Source organism: Thunnus albacares, chromosome 2, assembly GCF_914725855.1.
Source record: "Thunnus albacares chromosome 2, fThuAlb1.1, whole genome shotgun sequence".
Taxonomy (NCBI): Eukaryota; Metazoa; Chordata; class Actinopteri; order Scombriformes; family Scombridae; genus Thunnus; species Thunnus albacares.
The window spans coordinates 19,085,190-19,095,234 of NC_058107.1; the positions used below are offsets into that span (position 1 = coordinate 19,085,190).

The 10,045-nt window shown below is 36.9% G+C and overlaps 2 protein-coding genes across 2 annotated transcripts; both read right to left on the minus strand.

Moving 5' to 3' along the window:
• Positions 1–1,001: 1,001 nt before the first annotated feature.
• On the minus strand, positions 1,002–5,584 carry dimt1l (DIM1 dimethyladenosine transferase 1-like (S. cerevisiae)). The gene is made up of 12 exons (XM_044370214.1): positions 5,244–5,584; positions 4,095–4,168; positions 3,888–3,974; positions 2,971–3,032; positions 2,771–2,864; positions 2,630–2,679; positions 2,411–2,534; positions 2,207–2,299; positions 2,034–2,098; positions 1,859–1,922; positions 1,633–1,739; positions 1,002–1,523 (listed from the first exon to the last, which is right to left on the minus strand). The coding sequence occupies exons 1-12, from the start codon at positions 5,299–5,301 to the stop codon at positions 1,481–1,483; spliced, it is 921 nt and encodes a 306-aa protein (XP_044226149.1). The 5' UTR covers positions 5,302–5,584; the 3' UTR covers positions 1,002–1,480.
• Positions 5,585–5,726: 142 nt separating this feature from the next.
• cenph (centromere protein H) lies at positions 5,727–9,727 on the minus strand. Its single transcript, XM_044370223.1, has 10 exons — positions 9,485–9,727; positions 8,249–8,386; positions 7,991–8,046; positions 7,861–7,906; positions 7,706–7,774; positions 7,535–7,591; positions 7,372–7,435; positions 6,716–6,767; positions 6,028–6,185; positions 5,727–5,904 (listed from the first exon to the last, which is right to left on the minus strand). The coding sequence occupies exons 2-10, from the start codon at positions 8,368–8,370 to the stop codon at positions 5,812–5,814; spliced, it is 717 nt and encodes a 238-aa protein (XP_044226158.1). The 5' UTR covers positions 8,371–8,386; positions 9,485–9,727; the 3' UTR covers positions 5,727–5,811.
• Between the last annotated feature and the right edge of the window lie 318 nt (positions 9,728–10,045).

The window sequence follows — 10,045 nt, forward strand, 5'->3', positions numbered from 1 at the left end:
GTCTGCAACAGCACTGACTTTAACATCACACTCTGCTGCTGCTTAACAGACAAAGATAGAAGTTTCATCTCGCTACATCCTCATATTTTTGGCCAAATGTACATCCCACATATATCTGTTTTACAACTACATGCCTCCATCAATGAAAAAAATACAATACGTTTTATCTCATTGCATCATACATGCACTCAGCGAACCCAGATGACAGGTTACCCTCCACAGGCCGATGTGACGTCATGCATAGTAATGAAGCTCTGGGAACTGGTTTGTGAAAGCGACAAAAGGTCCATTTGGCTATTTTTTGAAAGTTCTACTTTGAAATGGTTTCACTGGAAGTGTTAGCATTGGTTTGATGCTACTTTGTCTAACTTAACAGCAGAGGAGTCGACTGTCTTCATGAGTACGTTCATTTCCCCCCAGTGGTCACAATCAATGTCTACAACTGCACATTTTACAGTAACACAGATATGAATACTATTTGACATTATAATAATTATTGGACATATTTAAAAACTGTATCAGCCAATGCAGCCCATTACAACAACTCTACAGTAAATTCAATATTTTAGTGTTTTATACACATTAAGGTTAAAAGTAATAGTGATCACGCTGGGCAACATGTTTATAGTGAACATTTTCACCTGAGTTATTGTGCTATACGTGCTCTCTGGTGGAGATAATGATCATCTGTTAAACAATATAGTAAATTTTGCAACAATTTTCTGTAATTGATAAAGTAATTTTTTTTTTAAGTCAACTTCTCAAATATTTGATACTTTTCTTTTTCATATCACTGTATATTATATATGTGGGTTCTTGACTGTTGGTTGAACACAGAATTTGAAGACGTGACCTCGGGTTCTGGGAAATTGTGATGGCCATTTATCAACTAATAAATCAATAAGGAAGTAACCGATAGTTTCAGCCCTGGTCTGCAGCTGTGGTGGCAAAGTCCGATGGTCTTTGCACAGGGAAGGAGAAACATGACATAGAAAGAGAACTGGTTGACAATCTGAATTTATTTTAGAAGTCTGAAAACACCTAAAACATTACACTTGTTAAATATTTACTTTTTCCAGGAGGAAGTGATTTCGAAGTTGTTTAGAAAAGTTGCAGGTGATTGCGTTCAGATTAGAAAAATCATGCATCACATATTATTTTCTGTGAATGAAAAGTTCTCACAAACACCGACAGTCCCTGCAACAAAGTTGTCCTTGTATTCCCAGTGACAGTCAGTCTATACTCATAAAAGGTAAAACGGCACAGTTAAGAATCTCAATATGAGTTCTTTAAATGTATGCTCTATTAGTTTTTGTACATTTCAAAGCATTGCAACATTTGAAATTCAGTCTCTCAAAGCAAACCTCAAGGAGGAAGAGAAAAAGCTCGGTCAGAAATCTCATCTGACCACCGAGGACTGCCCTCACATCATGAAGGCATCATGTGTCATAAAGCTGCTGTCTTCAGATCCATTTACCATTTAAGAAAAGTGGATCCCTGCAGAGTTGAATGCGTGGAGCAGTCTGAGGATAAAAATGCACCCATGATTAAATTAAATTATTATTATTATTAATTTTAGTAGGTTCTTTGGGGGAAGAAATGGTCAAAAGAGCAAATAGATGTTCAACTTACACCATGAAGTCATCAATGTCCATGGACCTGGCTCTCTTTTCACTGAAATCAGCCTCCTGCAAAACACTCTCAATCTTCTTGGAGATGCTGAAGTCTGCCGGGACGTCCTGTGAAGACGAAGCACACAAGACTTAAGATTCAAACTGTTGTGTTACAAGGAGCAACACTGAATGAGAGATCAGTCCAACACGACTGACAACGTCAAACACCGGCATGTTTTACTCACCACGTTGTGCACAGAGCAGTGAATTCTGTAGTTCTTTTCCAGCAGCTGCTCGACCGCAGTGGACCTGAACGTACAAAAAAACAACTTGAGTATTTCTGGTTTTTTTCTCCCTTCGCTCTTTTGACAGAGCACACTTGAATTTGGGCGGCAACATTTGCAGCAGACAGATACTCACTTGAAAGCTGCATTGAGGGTTTTGTTTTTCCTTACAAAGGCTATTCTGACCAGACCGTCCCACTCCTTCCCAGGAGAAACAGAACACAACATTAAATATTGTTAAATAGTCGACCGGCTGCATTTTCACGACATCAACCATTCAAAAAAAAAAAAAAAACTCACTAAACTCACCTGGAAGTTAACGGGTGGAGGAGGATTTTTCGGCTCTATCCTGACAACACTTGACTCCACTTTAGGAGGAGGACGGAAATTATTCTTTCCTACCTGATCGACAGGGAAACATCGACATTTACAGATCACAGCAACAACAAACCATCTGAAAACACTGTCATGACGTGTAGACGGTAGCTGTTAGCATGTCAGACAAACACTCACTTTCATGAGGTGATCTACACGAGCCAATAGTTGTGTGTTGATGGACAGTCTGCAGTACAGCTTGTCTCCAGGTTTGGCAACCAGTCGCATGGCAAACTCTCTCTGGAACATCAACACGGCACATCTGGAAATAAAAACACAAACGAGCTGCAGACTGAACATGAACATGAAAACACAAGAACATGAGAAGAACGTTTCCAGCGGGTCTTGGTTTCTTACCTGAAGAACGGTCGATGCAGCAGAAGTTTGAAGACAAAAGGCGACGAAATCTGCACAATTAAAAAAAGTCCAGTTTGAGATATAAAGTATGTCATTTTTATGTAATCAAGTGTGTGCCGTGTGGAGGAAACATGTCTCTACCTGGTAAGGTAAATTAGCCACACAGACGTCAAAGAAAGGCAGATCTGTTTTTAATACGTCTCCGACTAATATCTGAAGTTTGGTCTGCAGGGGTCTGTTGGAAAGCACAGTGTTTCTTCATTAAAACACATATTCACTTCATATTCAGCCTTAATTATTATGCAAATATATAGTGACACTGTGCCAACGTCTCCACTCACGTGCACTGTACTCTTTTCTGAAGTTCAGCCACCAATCTGCAGTCCAACTCACAGGCCACCACCTGCAAAACAGCAACTTGTGTTAAGAACAAACAATCAAAAGTTTATTATTGTATCACTGCTGTGAACACAACAAAAAATACATAATAATAACTGCAGAATCTGAAAACGAATCATAAGCGCCACATGACTGCAAACAGAGCAAAAGTGTTATACAAGTAAGTTATTACTTTTCAGTGGTGGCTCAATGATGAAAAGTTTGTGATTCCTTTTGTAATCACTAGAATATAAAGATATGTTTAATTATTCTGAGAGTTGCCCGTTCTTGAAAAGAAGATTTTTCAAATGTTTTTTACAGGCCTAAATAATTATTATCCCATTAGACTGCGTTTCAAGCCAGTGAAAAAACAAAACAACACATACTGGAAAGAAATGTTTCCCATCAAGGGTAAAGGTATATGTTGGAAAATTAATAATCCTGCTAAGTTCCTGCTTTTAAATGCCTTTACTTGGCCATTTATACATGTTTCTGTGAGTCTTGAAAGCTTTAAAAGTGGACACATGTAGATGGGAAACACTGAGGACAGAAATGTCACACTCAAACAAGACATGACACTATCTCATCTGGGCAATTAATAAATGTATTATCAAAGTGACCATCAATGCAAAAGTGAAACATCAGGGAGACTAAAAACTTCAGAATCTGCTCTGTGTAATCCATCTTTCCTTCCAGTAGCGTACATAAACCTTAAAAAATGTAAAACGTAGGAGGGAGATTTGGAATAGTGAATACAAGCAACATGCAAGCTGCAGTTTTACCACCTATTAATGTGTTATAGGATTACAGAATTAGAGCCAACATTCATATCTCAGCCTGAGCACTTAGAACAAAACAGAAAACACTTTGACGTTCTCACCTTTTTGGCCTTTTCAAGCAGTTTAACCGTCATGTTACCAGTACCAGGTCCCACCTCCAGAACCACATCTGTTGGCCTCAGAGCAGCCTGGAAAACATGCGACACATACAAGTTCAGCCACAGCGGTGGATTAGAAATACTCTGCATCATGTTTGTCTGTGTCGTTAAGTCTTTAAGATGCACGTGTGCGGCACTAGTGCAGCTTACCTTCTCAATGATGCCATTGACGACCAGAGGATTCTTCAGGATGTGTTGGCCGATTCCAGTGTTGAACATGATCCCTGCAGCAGACAGCGATCAACACATTGTGTACTGTACTTGTGTAACGTTTGAAAGGGAAACAACTCATGAAAAAATAACTAGATAACAGACATTTTCATGTAATTTCATAAAAAGGTTTTGCCCCAAAGATTCAGAATCTAATGTTTGTTATATATTAGTGTCTGAGGGAAGTCAACCTTAACATCAAAACAATTATTTTTTATTTATCTAATTGAAATATCGTCCAGTGAATTAAATTATTATTATTGTTTATGTATTTATTGGGACCATATACAGAGTTAGCTTATAGCTAATTTTCATCTGCAGTCCCTTAAGCAGGTTACAATTAAAACATTTAACAGCATTATAACAAAGCAAAATCATACAGGACACATAATACAAAATACAAAGCTACACACAATAGCACATCACATACACCCACAATGTCAACTAGAAATTAATAATGTAAGCTTGTCAAATTCAAAGTATATAAATAGTATTAATGTATAAAAACAATATTTATGATATGGGCTCCTGTGGCTTTGCTTTTTTATGAAGAACAATCATCTTAAACTGTTAGCGATTGGGTTGAGTAGCTTTATATAGTTAATACTCTCAACATACATTAAACACTAGGAGACAGTGACACATGAATGTAATAGTTTTGGCATTAAGTGATATTTTGGTGGATAGATTGTTTGCCCAAATAACCAGACACTTGACATCCTGTGTGTATCTTAACCCATGCTGTGAGGCATTAACCTTTACAGGTGAGTCGATATACGTTAAATTACGATATTTTCATTGAAGACTGGCGTTTATGTCTCAGATCTTTACTGGGAACGTGAGCTGAGCGTTAACAACTCACGTAAACAAACCTTCAATGCCAACACAGGTGACAGACGTGACAACAGTCGCCATTAATGTTTGTGGTCGTTAACACTTGTACAATGGCAGCGTTTAAAAGCATAATGTGTGAGGTAGCACTCCGATGACGAATTTCACCAACTTTAAAACCCACTAACTTTGCTCCAGCAGCTGACAGTGATATGAGCTATCCTGCTAACGCTAGCTCCTCTGTTTGGAGAAACATACCTTGGTTTTTTACTTCTGAGTGCTGCCTGGTTTTCTTCTCCGCTCTGACCTTCGGCATTTTGCTTGTTTTTATTCCGCTTTACGATCAACAAACCCAAATTTAAAGCAATTGTGCAAAATGTAGCTTGTCTGTGCCAGGTAAACACGTGTGAACCGGTCGTGTTGTGAAACTCTCGCGAGATTTGTAAGGAAGTAGTAATTTTAACCCACACCACGTTTCAAGGGATCGTTTAACCCAAATCACAACCGCTCTCTAACCTCAACTAAGTGATTTTTGTGCCTAAACCACACCTTAACCGCAGCGTTGTCATATCATAAAACAGCGAGACAAGAATATTTTGAAGCGACTCTCGCGATATTTCGTTACCCCTCTTCTTCATTGACGGGATGTATGTAGGTTTAACATCTTTCTTCGCATTGTGAGTCGCCCTCTAGTGGCATCTAGACTTCACCTACATTCCCTGGAAAAAAAACACAACACTGTTTTTTACAGTTTATGATTATTTATTGATATTTTTTTATAAAACAACACAGACACATATAAATATTAGATAAGTGGATTCCTTCTCTAATCAGAGATGGGAAATTCCTCCAGCGTCATGGCAATGTCTCGAAGTTTGGGATCATCCAGCCAGTTGACTTTACACGCCAAGAAGATGCCCTGAACACAAACACATACTTTAATACACAAGCTGCTAATTTCACTGTAGACATGAACCATTGTCAAACATTGATCCAACAGATATTGTGAGTATTTTCTTTAACATTTAATGTTTTAATTTACCCTCAAGACATTCTGTGTCATGACGGTCATCTTTTTGTATTTCTCCAGGTTTGCTCGGCCTTTCTCCAAAGCTGCTTTGTACTTTTCTGTATCTGGATGCTCTTTCCTCTTCAACTCTTCCATCTCTTTCATTTTCTCATGTGTGAGCCGCTTCATCTCTACACACAAAATAAGTCATTTGTCAATAGCATGAAAAAAAATCCCTATCTAATAAATAGATAGATATAGTACATCATTTATCTGCAAAGGGACATTTTAGTGTTAAAGCAGCTATGACAACATGACAGAAAACACGCGTAGCTTAGAAAAACACACACAATGAGGTATTTGTGTGAATTACCAGATATTCTTATACAAAAGTACTATACTAAATAAAAATAAGTAGAATAAAAATAGAATTTTAATCTTTAAGGCGAGATATTGCTATTAATGTGCAAATTAAATGTAAAATGAGCATCACCACTCAGTGAGGGAGTCATTGTAGATGCTATTGCGGTGGGCAGGAATGACTTCCTGTAACGATCCTTATTGCAGTGGAGCTGAAGGAGCCTCCGACTGAAGACACTCTGGTCTGACCAGAAGGTTGTGTAGGGGGTGTTTAGTGTTGTCTATTATATTGAATAACTTGTGCAACATCCTTCTCTCCACAACCAACATTAGGGCTTTTTTCAACTTTTTTGTTACATACCAAGCCTCTTCTTCTGCATTTCTGTGATTTCATCTTGAAGATCTCTTGACTCCTGTTGACAAATGAAGAGGTCATTAGGTACAGAATTAATTATCTCAATGAGACAAAACACTTTCTTTTAATTTTAATTCACACATTTTTGTGATTTGTGATTATAAACAGTCAAACATGTAAGGGAGCATTAGCTGTCAGCTCAAAGAATCAATCATTTCCATAAAATCTAATCAATTATTGCAAACAAACCTGTAAGAACAAAGTGATATTACTTTAATCACACACTATATCAACAACAGATTTTTACACCAAGTTTTCAAGTTATAAATATATGTGATATTAATAATAAACTATTTTACCAAATAAAACATTGCTTTAGAAATGTGAGTCCTGGACTAGCAGGGGTAATTTAAACCATCTCAATATTCCTGAGGTATCATTCATAATACTGCAGCTTGCAGAAACATTTTGAACTGCTATGACAAGTTATTACAGAGGCCTAACAACAAATTTTGTATCTAAAAAGGGTTCAAAAACAGCCCAATGAGGCACAGACAACAATTCAATTTATCTAATGTGAAAGCACAGTTTGAATCTATTTTATACTCAAAAACAGCAACAACAGTGCAGACAAACACTTAAAGGACGATGAGGCCTCTTACTTTTTGAAGTTGTTTTATGTGTGAACACAGAGCCATGCAGCGATCACTCACGGCTTTCAGCGCACTGAGAAAGACACAAGTGTATGAAGCTATCATCAAGATAAAGTTTAAAAAAAATAATAAATGTATGACAGTTGATTCAGTGTGCTGTGAGTTGACTTACTCAGCTTCTGAATCATTCTGTTTCAGCTTTTCTCCAATAGCGTGCCACATCTGCATTCTGTAAGAGACCAGTCAAATCACTGATGTGTTCAAGTTAACCAACATTCAAAGCTTCTATATTGAGTATTATGCCTCTATAATATATTATTATATTAATATTATGATTATATACCTGTGCAATGCCAACGTGCTGTTAAAATGAATCGTCTTGACGCTTTCCAGCTCAGTGATGTAATCTGGCCTGTGACATTTAATGAAGAATATGTTAACAGTGTAAACATTCACATTTGACTCAAATCCTACATCATCACATGTTCAAATACTCACAAGTCTCTCTCAGCTTCAGATGTGCTGCATGTTCTCTTACTTTTTCCTGTTGTACAATAGGAAAAATGATATTTACATTTGTGTACATGATGAAAATACAACATGATGGGAAATATATGAAACTATTTACCTGCATGGAGTTGAACCGCCATCTCAAAGCACTGGTTGGACATCTGCTGTTTGATTCTGAAAAGAAAGTAGTTTTAGTAATTATAAAAGACTGTAATTATTGTCCTATAAGAAGAGGCGATGTGCTTTCATTAGAGCATGATATTGATGGAAAAAAGTGAGTCTTGAACACTGATCTTGGAGGTGAAATTTATCAAATAAACCCGCCAGTGTAAACGTAGTAATAGTACAACTGTTAAAGCAGATGTAGAAGAAGAACCTCAGCATGTCTGTAGGTGGGGTCTCCTTCTGTTCAGCAGAGTCATCAGGAACTGGAGCAAGACCATCATTTGGTGCCATAGCTATGTGGTTGAGGCTCCCCACATCATCAGATGGATCCATTATAAAACAGTGAAGCCTGGCAGGAAAAAACAGCACAAAACCAAAGTTCACATTACCTGAGATTGACTGAAGGACCACAAGTTCTGGTTCAATTTAGACTTGTTGTCAAAACTTTAATGAATTACAGCTCAAATCCAATAAATTATCCAATGTATTAAATTGATATTCAAGCACATTTTCAGGAGAATGACACTGAAGATAACATTAAAGCTGGAAGCAACGTTTAGAGTAAATCTGAAAACAAGGTTAGCATTAACCATAAAAGGTAGAAATATGATTCTCAGAAAGAGATAAACCAAAGTTTTACTCCCCTTCATGAAAGGCAACAACAGAGACTCACTGTTTGTGTAGAACATCCAAAACATACAGAGGAACAGTAATAATAAGTGGTGGAAGAAAATCCTTTACTTAAGTAAATGTAGCAATACATTAATATAACAAATACTGCAGTACGAGCAAAGATATTGCATTCAAATTTTACAAAATAGTAAAACTACTGAAGTATCATCAGCGTTTTAAGTCCTGATACTTTACTTTAAGTGTAAGTACATTTTATGCAGCAGAAAGGCCCCGGTCAGTGTTTTCCTATTATTAGATGTATGTATATATTATACTAAATATATTTACTGATGTAAGCAGTATTTTAAAGTTGTAGCTGGTCAGGATGGAGATAACTGTAACTACTTAACATGCTGTGGGGTTTTTAATCTACAACAGTGCATCATAATTCATTCATTCAGATGATCATCTTTTGTATGCAAAAACATCAACCTTCAAAGTAACTAGCAAATATTACTATCAAACATGTGTAGTGGAGTCACAATATATTCCTTTGATAGTGTTTAAATGCAGTATAGTCAAAATATAAAGTGGCAGAAAAATGGAAACACTCAAGGTAAGTAAAAGTACCTCAAGTGCAGTACATGAGTCCATGTAACCAGCTACATTTCATATATGATAATGCAGTTTTAACAAATATATAACTAACTAACTACAAATACATGAGTAAAAATCCACACCCGCATATTGACTTAAGCATTTTATTGTCTTAACATTACTGTGATTGTATTGAAGGGTCAAACAGTTATGTATTAATGCTAAAAACTAGACTTACCTTGTTTAATTGATGCTAAAGTTACCGGTGAGTCAAATGAAGTAAAGACAACAGTAAGTTACCAAATACTTTTCTCCCACTTTTAACAACTTAAATACCAAAAAACGACCTGTTCGTCTCAGTCTGACAGGTAATGTTAAGTTATCCACTGTTTACTACCGCTGTCACTGGTTTTGTTTATTTTTTCCATGGATGTAGATCGAAACCCCGCCAGGAAGTGACGTACTAATAACTCTTCTTCTGCTTCTTTTATGGTGAGTAAATCAGCGTGAAAGCTGCTCGCTGCCACCTACTGGACAGTGTTTAAGATCTCCTTGCAGGTACAAGATATTTATTTTACCCTTTCTTTTTCATATATTGTTGTACTAGTTGTTCATATATTGTACTGGACTGTCCTGGTCTTAAAAGATAAACTTCACAATTTGTCAAATCTGTCTTATCAGTCAGGTGCCCATTTGAACACTGAAAGAGGTTTTCCTCGCTGTAATTATTCCTCCTGTTCATGCTGGCTGTTAAAAGATCAATTTAAGTGATGGAGACTCAGTCTTAGTTAGTCATATC

Bases quoted from the DNA above. Each gene is read 5' to 3' on its own strand.
- dimt1l (XM_044370214.1), bottom strand. From the start codon at position 5,301: ATGCCGAAGGTCAGAGCGGAGAAGAAAACCAGGCAGCACTCAGAAGTA. The intron at 4,169-5,243 runs GTATGTTTCTCC...TGTCTGCTGCAG, and splicing joins CTCAGAAGTAAAAAACCAAG to GGATCATGTTCAACACTGGA. The intron at 2,300-2,410 runs GTGAGTGTTTGT...CCTGTCGATCAG, and splicing joins GTGTAGATCACCTCATGAAA to GTAGGAAAGAATAATTTCCG.
- cenph (XM_044370223.1), bottom strand. From the start codon at position 8,370: ATGGATCCATCTGATGATGTGGGGAGCCTCAACCACATAGCTATGGCA. The intron at 8,047-8,248 runs GTTCTTCTTCTA...CTTTCTTTTCAG, and splicing joins CCACCTACAGACATGCTGAG to AATCAAACAGCAGATGTCCA. The intron at 6,186-6,715 runs GTATGTAACAAA...TTTTGTGTGTAG, and splicing joins AATGCAGAAGAAGAGGCTTG to AGATGAAGCGGCTCACACAT.